At 31.3% G+C, this 17,738-nt stretch overlaps 2 protein-coding genes across 6 annotated transcripts in view; one reads left to right on the forward strand and one right to left on the reverse strand.

Moving 5' to 3' along the window:
* The window catches only part of LOC105327203 (uncharacterized), a 210,932-nt gene that overhangs the window by 125,097 nt on the left and 68,097 nt on the right, over nucleotides 1-17,738 (forward strand). The gene's annotated exons all lie outside the window — the stretch shown is intronic.
* The window catches only part of LOC105341280 (uncharacterized), a 54,871-nt gene that overhangs the window by 26,394 nt on the left and 10,739 nt on the right, over nucleotides 1-17,738 (reverse strand). For all 4 annotated transcript variants that reach the window (XM_066078477.1, XM_066078478.1, XM_066078476.1 and 1 more), the window contains exons 3-10: nucleotides 13,935-13,965; nucleotides 13,604-13,657; nucleotides 10,845-10,993; nucleotides 9,872-9,931; nucleotides 3,777-3,815; nucleotides 2,492-2,518; nucleotides 1,783-1,809; nucleotides 305-349 (exon numbers count right to left, since the gene is read on the reverse strand). In XM_066078477.1, coding sequence (XP_065934549.1) covers nucleotides 305-349; nucleotides 1,783-1,809; nucleotides 2,492-2,518; nucleotides 3,777-3,815; nucleotides 9,872-9,931; nucleotides 10,845-10,993; nucleotides 13,604-13,657; nucleotides 13,935-13,965 — 432 coding nt within the window. The remainder of the gene's footprint in view (nucleotides 1-304; nucleotides 350-1,782; nucleotides 1,810-2,491; nucleotides 2,519-3,776; nucleotides 3,816-9,871; nucleotides 9,932-10,844; nucleotides 10,994-13,603; nucleotides 13,658-13,934; nucleotides 13,966-17,738) is intronic.

A 17,738-nucleotide genomic window follows, 5' to 3' on the forward strand; every position in this document is an offset into this window, starting at 1 on the left:
ATGCTACATGAATATTACCTTGAATTTCACTCAGTAGTTCTTGAGAAAAGAATTTTTTTATAGAAATGCACCCCTCCTTTTTCAACAGATTCGAGGTTTTCTCTGCTTTGAATAAAGATCGGTCTTTCATTTCATAAATTTATTTTCGTCTTACCATAAGGGTGCTTTGTACCAAATTTGGAAAGTACAGATGGACAGAAGAACAACGAACAAAATCTGATCAGAAAATCTAACTTGAGCTTTCAGCCCAGGTGAGCTAAAAAGTCCAACGAAACAAAAGATCAAATAGATCTTGTCAATTTACCTTTTCTTGTTTTAGTCTTTTCAGGTTGAGCATAAATTGGCTGATCTATAAAGCACATAAATATTACTAAAATATCAATATCAAATCCAATTGCAATGATTTATTTGATAATATAATACAGTACATGTGCAATTTAAAAAAAACCGGTAAATGAACATAAGAGTAAACAATGTTAAAAAAATATATATTGTTTGCTGATTTGAAAAATAAATCGCAGGACAAATATTTGCCGTTCTCATTTAACCAGTTGACTAAAATGTGACTGAAAGTAACCAAAAGGGGCGGTTGAAAATACATATCCCTGACATTCAGTTATCTTTTCAGACCTTTCAGTTAATTTGAATAGATAACGGAGCTCCATGCTGTGAATTTAATCATGTTTTAGGATGGCATCAGATTTTAAACCAATAATATATAAATACAAGAGCTATAAATAAAAAAGTAAACAAAGTATCATGTGTATTTAGCTAATAAAGTTTTACATTAATTTCATCGTAAAGTTCATAACATATAGATTAAGAAATACATGTGATAACCCTTCTTTAATTTGAAATTTTGATACTATAATAACTATGTGCTAAATTCAAGAATAACCCTGTAGAGTATTTGTAAAGCTTGATTTAACATGTAAACTTTGTAGTTGGATATTGAGCATCAATTAAATAAAGTTTAAAATCGATGTTGATTTTAAAAGAAAAATCCTAAAGGTCAATTTTAATTCATTTGCCAATCAAATCACAATATGGTACATTATCTGAGCAACAATGTAAAACTCTGACCCAAATTGACCTTAGAAGCCTTCAAGCTTTGCAATATCATATACTTTCCAATATAAAATTAAAACAAGTATATCTATCTACGAGGGTTGTCACATGTAGCGTTTATCAGTTAATCGAAGACACAGGAAGAAAAAACTTGTCCTACAAAGGGTTCAAGTAGTTTACATTTAAATTATGTTTTAAAATATGCTATTGTTTAAGATTAAATAGATGAAATGAAAGCATACTAGATCATAAATTTGACATTCTGTGCAATGTCAAAAACGAAAAGTTAAATTCAAAATCATGAAATGAAATTTGCAATGAAATATGAAATGGAATAAAAATATTCAAATGAAAATTACATTTAAATTTGTCAATAATTTTATTATTTATTAAGAAAATGTTTCGACTTTAATCGGCTTTGAAGGCGACATAGTGCTAAATGAAACGACTTTGAATCAAATCCTAAGCTGCTTTCAAAGTATATAAAATTAACGATACTGCTTAGAAATGCATTTTGTGAATAAATAGTCTATCATAATTGAAAATATTCAGACGAGTATGATGACAATAAGTGAAAAAATAAACCCCGACTGATAGAAATAAACGCCAAAATGCTGAACAACACATTTCGGTAAGACGGACGTTAGACTACAAGTAATACAATGCAAGTTATGATTGGTAGATTATCGCCAGATAAAAATTCAAATAAAATACCTGAATTGGCTCCATTATTTAAGTCATCTGCAATTTAAAGAAACAGTTTATAAATCAAGAAACCTCTTTTTAAACTAATATATTCTAATTTATTGTATCAGAAATATAACCAAAACAATTTAGAATAGCATTAATATTTACCTGTGTTGTACAATAAAAAAAACTTAAAGCATTATCGTTCTATAAATTCCAAAGTAATTCTTAAAAAATCTCTAACGGTCCTGTAATTACGAGTTATTCATATGCCATTGTAAAAATAAATTTTTCCTTTTCAATGAAATTTCTACAATTGAGTTTAGTAAAAAAAAAAATGAGTTTTTTTTTAAAAAAAATATGTAAATTTCTGCAAAGTTATTAGGTAAAATATATTCATAATTGAAATAATTGACTTTTTAAAAAATATTTCATTACGTAAATATATAACATAAATTGATTTGGCAGCAGACAATACCTACATAAGACTTTTTCATAAAGGAAAATGGTAATATGTGAAAAACAAACACTGTAGTTTTACATGGGCTAAATACATCATACAATACAGCTGTTAGCCCAATTAAAAGGTGAAAAACTATTTGTTGGCTTGATTTTATCTGCTAAGAATGAAAAGAAAAACTAATATGTAGTAGATGCAACTTTACCTTCATTCATGTATGCTTTTAATGATTAAATAGATTCAATTATTATCTATTAGAATATATAAATATGATACCAAAACTGGCTCCTTTCTTCGTGTCATCTAAAATTTTATCAAGAAAAAAGTATTATTCATATAACGATATGTTGCAAAGTTGGATACTTGGAAATGTATCTATAATGTATTTCTATTTAACTTATAGTTATATTAAATCCTATATAAAACAAACATTCTTGCAACTTGGATTTTTATTAGTAGGCTAAAGTACAATTTACTTATGTTTTTAACTTCTCTTTTTATATATCCAACAATTATTTATTATGGAATGTGATCAAAGGATGATCAATCAATGTACAAAATTTGTTTTGCAGGCATTCACAATTAGAGTGACCGACTTTCAACTCTTTTTCAACTAGACTTCGGACCACTGGGGATGAGAGCATCTACCTTTACCAAACAAATGACTTAAGGGGACTGGGGGTTGCAGCCATTCAAGACAATATAGATCTCCTTTAAAAGAAGAGCTCCATATAAAGATAATGGGAAGTGATGAAATTTTATATCAAAATATATGAAATTTGTCTTTATCAAATAGTAGTTGATAGCTTCAGCAATCGCAAATAAAATTTTCAAATAAATCTGATGGATATATTATATTATATTTTGACCCCCCAGCCTCCTTAAGATTTGAAGGTCAATTTCATTATGAAAATCTATGATTAATGAATGTTAAGTTTTCAATAGCTTGCTGGATAGCTTAATAAGTTATAAAATTTGGTCAGCCAGGTTTCATATCAAAGTCCTGTGATTACACAAATGTTAATTGTATTTACAGTCAACCAATCTATGTTTTATAAAGACAGTCAGCTTCTAGAGCACTCTCTTCTTTTGTTAGGTTTTCTATGACTCTATAATCTTGTGTAGAGAAAATTCACTTGGTCAGCACATCAGTTTTGTTCAGAACAAGTTGGAAAAAATTTAGAAACGTAATTCAATAGACATAGAAGATAAACAACAAGGAATCCTTGGATCAATGGCTTAAAATCATAAACATTTTAAAAAAAAATCATTGATATCTCCGTCACTTTCTCAATTTCAAGTACAAAATACATCACTAGTTTGATAGTACTTTTTGCTATAACTGTTTAATTAGTTCCAAGTGTAGCAACAATTAATGTTTGATAAAATATGGTTTACAGTATAACAAAGTGCAAATGTTAACACGACATGGCTCACTTAATTGATGTCATTCGTATCACACAAAATGCAGCACTGTTGTCTGCTTAATTTTTTTTATTCAAAATAAACATACATGGTTCTTTTTCTTGGCGTAAAAAATTAAACAAATATCACTATTTACCATTATGCAGTAAGATTTTTATTTCATCTTTTTCAGCATCTGTTAAATAAAAAAGTTAAACCTCACTTTAAATTCTTAAAATGGAATACTACATCGTTACGATATGTCTGACATCTGTTTCAAACACCATTTTGTTCCGGATTTATATCATTCTGTCTTGGTACAATAAATCTATACACTGTTTAATTGAACTCTTCTAGCGAGAAAGATTAGAGGGGAATGATATCACCAAATCGCTTAGAAAATTCCTCAATTTTGTTCAAGTGTCAAGATTTCAACTAACAATAATTATTAGCTGTTTGGTACGGAAAATGTGAATGATATACTGATTCCTTGCTATTGGCATACATTTTTGGCATGTCACCTGCAGCACACGATCATTCATACGTGACGGATTTACAATAAAAGCTAAGCAGATATAATATTTTAACTTAAATTATGTATGTATGATGAATATTAAACCGCCCAATGTAAAATATTAGAAGTAAAAGACTTGCTTTGGAAGTAAATCGAGAGGTAGGGGACATGTTTAGATTTAACATGTTTTTGATTTTAATATTTAATTTGTAATTAACATGATTTTAATCTAAAACGTTATTGGTAGCAATAGCAGTGGATGATTTGAAAGTCAAATGAGGGAACAAATTCTGCAAAGGAGCATGTTTGTTTTTAATTACAACACATACTTGTGTATCACTAAAAACAACAAATGTATTTATCTATATACGGGTCATCATATCTATTGTTGTTTATAATTGCTATTTAACTAAAATATTATATATAATAACTCTCAAATTGACATATACCTGCCCATAGTGAATGATATATATATATATATAGATAGATAGATAGATAGATAGATATATAGATATATATATATATATATATATATATATATATATATATATATATATATATATATATAAAGCACAGAGAAATTCACTTTTGTTGGACCTCCACCGTCCGCACCGACCCCGATCCTCTCAAATTGTACGATACATATTGCAGAGATAAACACATATATAACAAGCACAAACATTGCAATAACTCTCATATCCGCCCCGACCGAGGCTTGACCTCACGACCTCTGGAACCCATTCGCCTTGCAGTAAGCGGCTACCGCGCTCCCCACTCGGCCATCTAGGCAAGACAAAAATCTTGCTTTCGATGACGAACGGAACCTAGCGCGCTGGCCGCGCACTACACAGTCGCTTGAGATACAGGTGGAATACAGTTAAACGACAATTTGAGAGGATGTCTCTGCTCAAGACCAGTTCACTGGCATTTGAGGTTCAAAATCAGTTTATACAAATGTACACAAACACAGTCAAGGATCAAATGTACATTAGGAGTAATAATGACGAAAAAAGGTTAAGTTTACAATACAATAAGTTGTTTAATTTGGTTTCTGGAAGAACAGACTACCTGAGGATGCTTCCACACAAGTGTCAGCTTTCCTGGCCGATTAGTTTCTGAGAAATAGATTTTTAAAGATTTACTTTATATATTCATATGTTAAACTTCGACCCCCCCCCCATTGTGGCCCCACCCTACCCCCGGGGGTCATGATTTTCACAACTTTGAATCTACACTACCTGAGGATGCTTCCACACAAGTGTCAGCTTTCCGGGCCAATTAGTGTCTGAGAAGAAGATTTTTAAAGATTTACTCAATATATTCCCATGTAAAACTTGGATCTCCCATTGTGGCCCCATCCTACCCCCGGGGGTCATGATTTTCACTTTGAATCTACATTACCTGATGACGCTTTCACACAAGTTTCAGCTTTCCTGGCTGATTAGTTTCTGAGAAGAAGATTTTTAAAGATTCATTCTAATATTCATTTGTTAAACTTCGACCCCCCATTGTGGCCCCACTTTCAGGTGAGCTAAAAAGGTTAAGTTTACAATACAATAAGTTGTTAAAGTTGGTTTCTGGAAGAAACTTTTTCTTAATAAGTATTGACAAATTTTTTACTTTATTAATCTTTAGTTTTTCAGATCTGTGTACAAACATAGAATTGTGAGCAAATCTCTGTTTCTTGCTTATAATTCGAAGCTTAACACTCAAATATGGTTAGTAATCGTTTAAATGTAAACAATTAAACACAAAAAACATGCACTATAACAAATAAAAAACACAATTTATTTTTTCGAAATGAATCATATATATACATGACTGTATATACCTACATGTACATATTTCCGTCAGCGATATCAAACTCTATTTAAACTGAATAAACTCGAAAAAATGCCGAGCATCTCAACAAAGCCTATTGCATTAATCTACCATTACGCAAAAGATAATGCCGAATTACCGATAGAATGAATTGTATTTCATTACTTTTTTGAAACATCAGATTTTGCTTAATTTGCGCAGGTAAACAGTTAACTGTTTGATTTACCGAAGTCTCTGTTTGATTTGATACGTAAAAATCTCGAAATACAGACGATAGTTCCCAAGTAACAAAGCATAAATAATGAAAACGAAACGAAAATCAGAACAAGCTAACACCAACGTCATGTGTGAAAACTGTCAACGCATTGAAATATTTAGCCTCAATTTACTTCACAAAATCGGCACCAATATATTTTGCATGTTCCCAAGATTTCCCTTTATACGCGAGCTGTTGCACAACAAGCAAATTCATCATAGTCAGTTCGACCCTTTTTCTTATAATGTCATGGCTTCTTTAAACAAAGAACCTCGTTTTAGAAGTATGGAATACGAGTCTTGGTAAAATGGGTATGCAAACCCGGGCCGTGGCAAAATAATAGCCGGGGTTAATAACTGCCAATCTTTTGTTTTGCCCAGGCCAAGTCTTGTCTACCCGTTTTACCGGATGCCTAACCCGAAGCTATTAAACTGATTGAAACACGCCTTTCCTTTATTATTATTTTCGTAATAACTCAGATTTGAAACAGAATTAGCCCTTAAATTTTGCAATTTATATTTTCCTTCCCATAAGGATAATTTATGCTAAACTACGTTGAATTGGATTCAGTAGTTCTTGAGAAGAAGATTTTTAAAAATGCACCCCCTTTTTCTACAGTTTCAAGGTTTTCTCCGCTTTGAATACAGATCGGACTTTTGTTTCTGCAATTTATATTCGCCCTCCCCTAAGGATGCTTTGTGCCAAATTTGGTTGAAATTGGATAAGCGGTTTTAGAGAAGAAGTTCAAAATGTAAAAAGTTTACAGACGGACAGACAGACGGACAGACGGACGGACGGACGACGGACAAAATGTGATCAGAATAGCTCACTTGAGCTTTCAGCTCAGGTGAGCTAAAAACCCGACGGGGGAAGTCGCTTTTGATCGCAGAAGAGCGTGGCAGGACAGTTGGTATGGTCTCTGCAGAATGATCCTTTAGTGAGGTTAGAAAAAATGTTAATAATTGTACGACTACCGGTGATATTTGCTAAAACATGACAAAGCATGCTTATCAAATAAAAAAATGTCGTTTAAGGTAGCCAAAGTGTTTAAAAGGCACCACACGTCAATTGCAAGGTTGTACCGGAAATTTGCGCAAACTGGAAGTGTGAGGGACCGAGCAAGAATTCCAAAGCGTCGCGTAAATGCTAGGCAAAAAGACAGACGGATCCCATTTATACGAGCGAATGGAGCCCACACCTGAAATTGATATGTGATTCACATAATAGGGGGTACCAATATTTCATAAACAGTACTTAAAGCAACTGGTCAATAAGATTACAACAAATGATGTTTCATTTTCTGTATTATTATCAACTGTTAAAATAATATACTAATCAATCTTTGTTGCGTTCAGATCAAAAACAATCAAAGAAGTAGTAGGTGGTGCGTTAGCAATTTTGCCTAGTGTATGTCAATTTGAGAGTTATTGCAATGTTTGTGATTGTTATATATGTGTGTATCTCTGCAATGTGTATCGTTCCGATCCTCTCAAATTCTCGTTTAACTATTCCACCTGTATCTCAAGCGACTGTGTAGTGCGCGGCCAGCGCGCTAGGTTCCGTTCGTCATCTAAAGCAAGATTTTTGTCTTGCCTAGATAGCCGAGTGGGGAGCGCGGTGGCCTCTCACTGCTAGGAGAATGGGTTCCAGAGGTCGTGAGTTCAAGCCTCGGTGGAGGTGGACGGTGGAGCTCCAACAAAAGTGAATTTCTCTGTGCTTTATATATATATATATATATATATATATATATATATATATATATATATATATATTATATATATATATATATATATAAAATATAATTGTTAGGTTCAAACGTTATTATAAGCATTACTAACCTTATATCTACAAAATTAGTGTTAGAATTGTTCCTGTATTTCCTCGTGATTTTTTATTAATTAAAAAATTGGTACAAAAATATGTGAGACCAGGTCAATGAAAGAGAAAGACAACTATTAAACAGGATCTTGCGCCCTTGCAATATTTTTCATTAACTGGGCATTTCTTTTGATTTTTTCATCTCTTTAACCGACGAATATTTTCTTTTTTTCGATTTTTTCCAAATTGTGCAAATGTAGATATTAAATTTAAGGTATATTATGATCAAACACACTTTTAAAGTTTTAGAATTTTCAAATTTCACAATATTTGACCAAATAGATGTTTTAAAAATGCTTGGACAGGGAAAAATAATTAAAGGCTCAGCGTGTTTCGAACTTACGAATTTCAGAGTCCTAGCTAGCACCCAAATCCATTGCTGTATGATGTTAGGAGATATATCTGGGGATAAACTATTATATAAAATAGTACGTGGTTTTATCGTTAATTTTGATGGGGAGTATATCACAATATGAAGATGTCTAATACCACCTTTCTTTTTAACAACCTCCTAGAAGTTAGTAAGAGGTAAGCATTAATATAGTGTTACAAAAAGGACAACCAAACTTCTAAAAGTACTGAAAGCCAAAATCTCTTTTGGTAAAAAGTCAACATTGTAGGCAATGTAAAGTTTTTCTGAACATGATTAATAAAATTTTGATTACCTAAAAATAAAATACTTGGGAGCTTGTAATGATTTGTGTACACATAGTAACAGTGAATTTCGTTCTGGTTTGGGTCTTTGTCCCCTCAACTAGTGAAAATAAATAGGCCTTGGTACAAAAGACGAAATGTTTATAAAGAAATTAAGCAGATGGGACAGACTCATTTACATATCATGTGACCTTGTTTATCCCAAAATTCCGGTGTTTTAAACTGTTAAAGGGTATATATGGCTGACAGTTACTGTTTACGAGCGGTGTTCAGCTTTAAATATCTAATATATTACATCTGTTCTGCTCCCGTAATATGTAGATAATGCAGAACATGAACGCAAGTATTTCTAAAAATACAGTATCGGTAGAAAAAGTTTTTAAACACATACATGTAGTACATTAACGTAATTAGACACAATATGGCCATTTTGGCCCTGTTAATTATAAGGAGACAAATTTCCTACTCAATTTCAATATAGGTAAAAGACTGTATTGTATTTCTGAATATTTACATTTTTCTACCGTCTTTGTCTCTGATAATATAACGATTTTATTTTGAAGCCTATTGCTCAAAAATTGCATAAAAATTGAGCAACACAAAATGGGCGTGTCTTATAGAATATCCGAAAAACGGTGTTGGCTGCGCGGCGTAGTAATGCAATGCATGAGCTACCTGAAAAAAGTGGTTTCAAAATGTTGTTTAAAAGGGTAGAAATTTGAAAAACATATAAATATAAGTATAAAGGAATCATTCTTTGAATATTGTGAGTTGATATTTTCGGTTGGAGCGCGGTCAAATCTGTCATAAAACCTTTCTGTGTCAGTAAAAGCAAAGAATATTTTTTACGGTAATATACATTAAGGGGGATGTGCGGCCATCTTTTAAATATGAGAATAAACATGTAAACATTTCTTGAATTGGCTTTTTTCTGCCTGAAAATAATTAAAACTATTATCAAAAGATAAAAAACCCAATAAATATGACGTTCTATACTTGTTTTAATGCAATTTACGTATACAAGAGCAGAACAATGCCATCTTTAATCACTTAAAACAGCTGTAAAACCTAATTTATATTACTCCTGTATAGTGAATTGCTCTTGAGAGGATATTAAACAAAACCCTACCTTCTTCTGACCCTTGATGACTATCTGTCCGACCACTGTGTTGGAAACGTTGTCTGAGGTCTAAAACAAGAATTTTAACAGCCAGTGTCATAAAGCACAACTTTCTACTAAACTGAACAAGAAGCAACACATTTTTCAAAACCCAATATCATGGTTACAAACTAATGCATCATTGAAAGAATTAAATGGTTCCGGAAATTCTCTCTCTCTCTCTTTCTTCTCTCTCTCTCTCAGAATAAGAGAGAACAGATTCGATATTTTTGCAGTTCTATAAATATTGGTATAACATTTTGACACCCATTCCTTTTAAAAGGGGTTGAAATTTAATGGATTTCAAAAACTCCACAAGCCATTTTAGATGTATCCAAAACGCTGTTTAGTTGCCGGCAAAATAATAAGGAATGTTTACATTGACATCACAATGTAAAAAGGGTCATCAAAAATGCTAAAAAATGATGATAAAAATAATTTTAATCTGAACGAATGTTTACTATTAAAAAAAGTGGTCGAGTATCGGAAACTCATGACGCCAGGATACAAGTTCGACGTACAGACTTCTGTCTTTATCCTCTTTTTACAAGGGCATCCACTCTACATATCTTTATCAGCTTTTGAAAATAGACTATGGGAATATATTAGAAATTTAAAAAAAAAGCTTGTATTTTGATTAGATCAATAGAAAGATTTAATAGATACGTCAAATACTTAGCAAAGGTCTTATATGATTCAATTTACCGTAGGGTATAGATATAGTAAATGACAAATCCATAATGACGTCAAAATTGAATTTTATTCCCCATGTTTTATGGTTTTAATAAAACCATGTAGAAAATAAAACATTTTCTCGAAATTCAAAGTACAAAGTTCAGCAATGGTGCATGTTCTAATAGTAATAATGTTTGAAAGTGAATTTCAAATGCTTTGTAAAACATTTATTCTGTACTATTAACATTTCTATTAAATATGTAAGTACCTGTATAGAGTTGTTGTACTTTTTTTCTGAATCCAAACTTGTTTGTGACATAAAAAACAACCAGAACGACAACCACAACCACAATGATCACAATGAACACCACTGCTACTGCCAGTCCAGCCCCAAACACTGAATCACCACCTATTGGTCTATAAAGTAAGAAAAATAAAACAATGTAAAAACAAGCATTATGAGATTTTAACAAAATTGTTCAGGACGCTTGATTGTTTACAATTAATTAAATTACCCATAAGGCCCACATACAAATGTGCAAAAAAGTTGTCTTATGTATTAAACATCATTATGTAAAAAAAGTATGTATGTCTTTAATTTCACAAAGTTTTTTGTTATAGTTTCATGTTAAATACTGAAATCTGATTGGTTAAGACGCAGTTCATAATCCGTTCTATTACCCTCAGCGTTAGCAACGCACTTAGCAACGGGTAACATTACAAATTGTTACATGCGCGAAAATTATGCGCGTACGGTTCGCTGTAGAATTCACGTTATTCCTATATAAAAGCAGTAAAATTTTCTTAAAAATTAAGACATTCAGTATAACAAAATAAATAGTGCCTGTTTGGGAGGATAACAGTTGAAACTGACACCCCGAGAAAACCATTGTCAACCTCCGCTTCGCGTCAGTTGACAATGGTTTTCTCGGGGTGTCAATTTCAACTGTTACCCTCCCAAACAGGCACTATTTATATAATGTTGTCTGTGTTTTCTATTTTTCTCTGCTTTGGATGATCCATTCGGTCATGATATTTAATCCAGATTGTTTCATTAAAAATTCAAACACATTTTATCAAGGAAATATTAATAAGCGACGAACAAACACGGCTAGCAATACAAACGTAGGTTACATGAGCCATTTTTGTGCCAAATGAATGAAAGCAATGATTATATATTCATTCATGTAATTTCTCTAAGCATATCCATATCTTACGTATCTCCTTCAAGAGTGCCATTTCTACAAATTAAAGTACAGTATATCTACGTTAACAGCTAATAAATTCAACGCATAGTGTTAAACATCAACACACAAGATCATGAAAAAAAACCTGTATGTTAAATGGTGGAAAAAACCCTCCCCGGTATGAAAAAAATTCACATACAGGTAGCAATCATGAGGTGCGACATATCGGAATAAATTTACTTGCAATATTAGATATACATTAGTTAATAGAAATGAGCATCACATTGAAAATATTTCTTTCGCTTTTAAATGAAAACCTGTTCATAAAAAAATGTTTGTTGAACAGAAATCAATAGTGTTAAACACCCCCTTCTGTCCAAAGAGGCGAGTTATAAGTGTAAAAAGATTTAAGAAAGATAATATTAAAAAAAAGTTACAAAAGATCTAGTGTCGTTTTTATTTTTCATTATACAAGTTTATAATTGTATTATTATCAGGAGATCCTATATAATTGTATGTATATGTTTAAACTAGTTTAAAGTGTAACCTGCTATAAGTGTTTTTTTAACTGTCTCTTTATATTTTTTCGGACAAAAAATTAATTGCTTGTACGTGAAATCGACAAGTACAATATGAAAATTTAAGTTGCGTGTATTGTAACGATAATTTAAATGTTTAAATGTTAAAAGTTCTTTTGAAGTAGGACAAATGCGGCAATGCTCTTGGAAATATAATTACGCACTTTGAAATTTATTTTTCAATGTGCGTTAAATTTGAGACTAAGTAAACGCACTTGTAAAAGATTTTTCAAAGTTCGTTATGAGAGAAGATCAAGTTATTTATCATCAAGAAACCTAACGAACCTTGAAAAAAAATGTATAAATCATAAAATACGGAATTTGATCTTATAACTAATTTCGTATTTAGTCAAACAAAGTGTTTATATTTATTTTTTTGAAGAATGTATTCCGCCTGTTTCTTCCCATACATCATATCAATTCCAAAAACTGTTGAAAAAAAAGTTAATGTTAGTTGAAGGACAAACTTAACTTAATGAATACTGAATTTTAATATTGCACACGAATCTAAGAGATTAACGTGATAACTGGTAAACTGTGCAAAATGCTGTGATCAAGCATGTTTTTAATACCGTTTATCTTAATAAAGCCCATAATGATTAAAGTGACATGGTGACTTTAAAACAATGTTTTACTTTTTGACTATGACAACAGAAATAAGAATACAAGAAATTTAATCATACAGAAAGTTTCACGAATTACAAATCATCACCTTCCGTTTACAAGTCAATAAAACTCTTGATGAAATTACAATGAAAAAAAAACCGAGTTATTTTGGACATTAATTTGAGTGTCACGTGATTCCGATTGCTGTCTAAAAATATTTACAATGGGATTTACACACTGAAACAAGAATTTAAATTTCAAGTTATTCGATGACTGTTTTGAGATATATGCACTCAGAGATGTATTTAGTTCTTAAAGACATCAGGTTTCACTGAGAGGCCGCTGGTTGATGATCTATGCCACGTTGCAGTATTTACATTTTCCCGGCGCTTGCATGGCTATGAAACGGAAGGGAAACTCAATATTTATGTGTTAGGTTAACGCTTTATTTCATTTTCTCTATTTAATTTGATTTATTAACGTTTGAACACCGCAATTTTTCAAATGCTAATCTTTTCATATGATATACAAAATATGTGGAAATCGTGTCAAAATTTGATATTTGATACATCATTGTCTTGAACGTCACAATGTCTCTTTAAACAAACCTTTTAAAGATCATATTGACTATAAGCTAAATATATAAAGCCTAATACCTTGAACCCGCATTGGTGGTTCTTGGGGTTATGTTTTGTGTTAAGGTTGTTTTCCTTCAAAGAAAAGTGTATAGATGACTAATAGATGGTTATTCATCAATGTATTATTAAAAAGGTAAACAATAGTTTGTAATATGACGAATATTTTCGTAAATTCCAACTTATTCATGATATGGATTAAGAATGTCTACGAAAATGTTTCGTTTGAAAATTATCAGAAAGAAAAACTAATTAATAATAAACACTTTAATTTTACTTTCAAGTTTAAACATTCTAAGCAATCAATATTTTTAAAATTCAAAAGTTAATAGGACAAACAAATTTCACTTACATCTCATAAAAATTTCCGTAACAAATTGTATCTGAAAAGAAATAAAAAATTGTATTAACATTAAGCGATCTCTTTTCCAAGCTTTAGTAACGTTGGTATAGTTTAGAGATCGCTGGGCCATATCATTTACTAGAGCAATATAACCAGCTCTAATCCAGGAAAATTAAAAAAACAAAAAACAAACAAACATAAGGCCCATGAGCCACATATCTCTCATGAACAATAGTTCTTGTATCATTCTATTTCAAAATATAGTTTATGTTCCTATTTTATTTAAAGCCAAGACAACTGCACTTAGATTTTTGATGTTAAGTATAGATATGAACACGTCATTTTTGAAGTAAATGACGAAAAAAAATATATACACCACCAAGGGGGTCAGCATAGACAAGGAAACAACTGACCACTGTGTAACGTCTTTAGTAGTACATTATGCAATATGCTGACCCCAATAGTAAAAACATAAAAAAAAATCAAGGCAATGATATATGCCAACGTCAAAAAGGGTGGAAAATAACAAGATACACGCCAGAATACAATCGCATCCCCGCCCAAAGGCGTTTTGGCTAAATATGGCACTAATTGAACTAATTGAACATGCATAACATGTTATAATTAAATATCAAAAGGTATATTCAGCAAAAATAAAATATATCAATACAATACTGATAATAGGACGGTGGCCAGCAAGACAAAATCGAATGTAAAAAAAATATTCATAGTAAAAATGCAAAATTTTGAAAAAGTTTCTTTTCTTTCATTTGATGTAAAAAAGCTAGAACTGAACAATATGATAAAGTATTCTCTTTAACATACATTCTTAACGATTGACTTGTTTCTTCTAAGTTTTCGACTCTACAGAACATTTTACATTTGTAAATTCTGAATGCAATAAATGAAAGGAAGATATTATAAAGCTTTGTTGTTTCGTTATCATCAACAAAAAAACCAACAATAACATTTTTCCAAACAATAGTAAAATTTAATCATTGGCTTGCCGTATGCCAAACATGTTTTACATTTACACAATCAAACATTAGATGCTGTGTATTTTCTATCTCGGTTCTACATATTTTGCATTTGTTATTTACCCCTTTATTCCACTTACTTATTAACAGATTATTACTTAGTAAATTGTTTAGAAGTTTATAATTAAATTCTGCAATACTTTTATCTTTGACATTTTTAATTTTGTTGAAATATATTGATTTCCAAATTTCCTTATCTGGGATTTGGAAATCCCTACCAAGTTTTCCTTGTGAAATTGGACTTTTGAAATTTGAGCTTTACAAGCTTCGAATAAAAACATTTAGTTTTATATTCTTCGTCATTCTGTTGCATTTTGATATAGGGGATTTTAGAAAAATCATACATGAATTCAAATTTCTTAAACACTTTTTGTATTATTTTATACTCGCATATCCAATTGCTTTTTTTGTTTAACCTATCAAATATATCTCTTGAACTTTTTAATTTACCATTTTCTTTAAAGATGTCTTTAACATACAGTATTCCGCTTTTAATCCATTCATCAAAACATATCGTTTTACCTTTAAAAGTAAATGAAGTATTCGACCAAATTGGTTGTAATAAAAACGATTCGGTATTTATTGATCTGTCATGATTTTGCTTAACATCTTTACACAGATGAAAACATGTAAAAACTTGCTTATAAAATTCTGGAAAGTTTTTTAGCATACCATAATTTTCAGTCGATATTTCTGTTGTGCTCTTTAAGTAGTTTATATTGATATCCAACGCTTTACAGAGACTATCTATATATATATATATATATATATATATATATATATATATATATATATATATATATATATATATATATATATATATATATGAATGAAGGTATGTACCTTGCGTCGACAATGATGATTGCCGGGGTAGTTTTATCTGTCAGAGTTTTTGTTCTTGAAAGAAAATGTCTATTACAGTAGTATATTTTAATATATTTAAATATATTTTCAAACAAAGGTTTAGTAATCAATTACTTTTGCAAAATCGAACACATTTTTAAATTCATTTAAAATTTATTCTTTTAAAAAATGTTTAAAATCATTTCATTTTAAACAAGTATAAATACAAGAGACCCATGGGTCACATCGCTCACCTGAGGAACAATTTGTATGATAAATTTAGCTTAATGGAGTCATTATACATACTATCTGGACAATGTAGTATTATACATGTGGATCCTGTGTAAATAAAAATCAATTTTCCCCCTGGATATTCTTATTTTTATTATCATTAGTCCCTTTTCTAACAGGATGATTTTATAATGATATCACATGCTGAGCATTGCAGCTCTCCAAAAGATCCGTAACAATTGTTTATGTAATGGATAAATAAGGAGATGGTGTTGAATAGTTTAGAGAAAACATCCCCTCCGAGGGCCTCCCCCATTGGACCTCGAAGAAGCATTGACCCATTCATATATCAAACTGTTCTGTAATACAATAGCATCTAGCCTATTCATATATCCACCAGTACCATAACAAAATAGCCAACCAAACACCCCCTTTTATTCATGGTCTAGTGAACTTGAGAAACACGTACAAATCTTATTTTGAAAACTGCCATTGTACTGTACAAACATGGATTCTAATGATGTAATATGTTAAACCCAAAATCAATTCAAAGAGGTCCAGAGTTCGGGGGATGACACACATACCGTTTTAAATGATATTCTTGACTTGGAGGGAGGAAGAAAAATGCAGAATTTTGACATAAAGTTTGACATTTGAGTGATATATCAGATGATGATTTACTGAAGAAATCTGATAGGTTCTTAAGGAGGCCTAATCGTACAAAATTCCTGATATTGTGAAAAGTGATGAAAAAGAGAGTCAACGTTTCGCAGAACCTATTTCAGATGTTGAGCGTGAAAATATCTCTAAATCAAGATTTGCAAGAAAAACAGAGTCAAAATCTAGATGGGTTGTAAATCTATTCAACTCGTGGCTGGAAAATAGGCAGGATAATTACGGAAACAGGAATGACATTCGACAAATTCAAAGCGATTTGCTAACAATGGACTACGAAACTCTATATTACTTATTGGGCGCCTTTATCACGAAGTTCGCAAAGAAAATGATCAGGAATACCCAAAATGAAATTATCATAGCAATTCAACATTACCTTCGTGAGAATGAAAGGTATGTGACACTGATGAATGATACAGAATTTGAAGGGATGAGAAAAATGTTGGATAAAAAAAATTAAGCCTCGCCTGGTATTTGAATTGAAAGAAGACAATCAAAGGTTATAACAGTGGCTTATGAAGATGATATGTTGGAAAGGGGTATACTTGGCTTCGATACACCAGACAAACTGAGGGACACTTTTTTGACACTGGAGGACACTAAGTTGTTTCTGTTTGGACTTAATTTTGATCTGCGTGGAAGGGCCGAACATTATAATCTGCGATATGGAGAAAATTAGCTGAAACTGGACAAAGAGAAATATTCTGGACGGGAATTCCTGGAATATAAAGAGGATGTTTCAAAATGTAATTACGGCGGAATTCATCATAGAAGGCTGAAAAGAAAGCAAACTACAGCATATCAAAACCTGGAGAGACCAGACAGATGTGTTGTTTCAGTGTTCAAGAAATACATTTCTTTAAGGTAATTTAATAGTAAATTTGATTTTTTTCTCAAGTTACATGTTATATTTTTGTAATTTTTTGTGAAAAATGTAATGTTACTTTCTTTTTGCTTTCACACAGACCAAAGAACGCAAAAACCAACGATTTGTATTTACGCGCAAAAGCCCAACCGTCAGATCATG

Source organism: Magallana gigas, chromosome 3, assembly GCF_963853765.1.
Source record: "Magallana gigas chromosome 3, xbMagGiga1.1, whole genome shotgun sequence".
Lineage (NCBI taxonomy): Eukaryota > Metazoa > Mollusca > Bivalvia > Ostreida > Ostreidae > Magallana > Magallana gigas.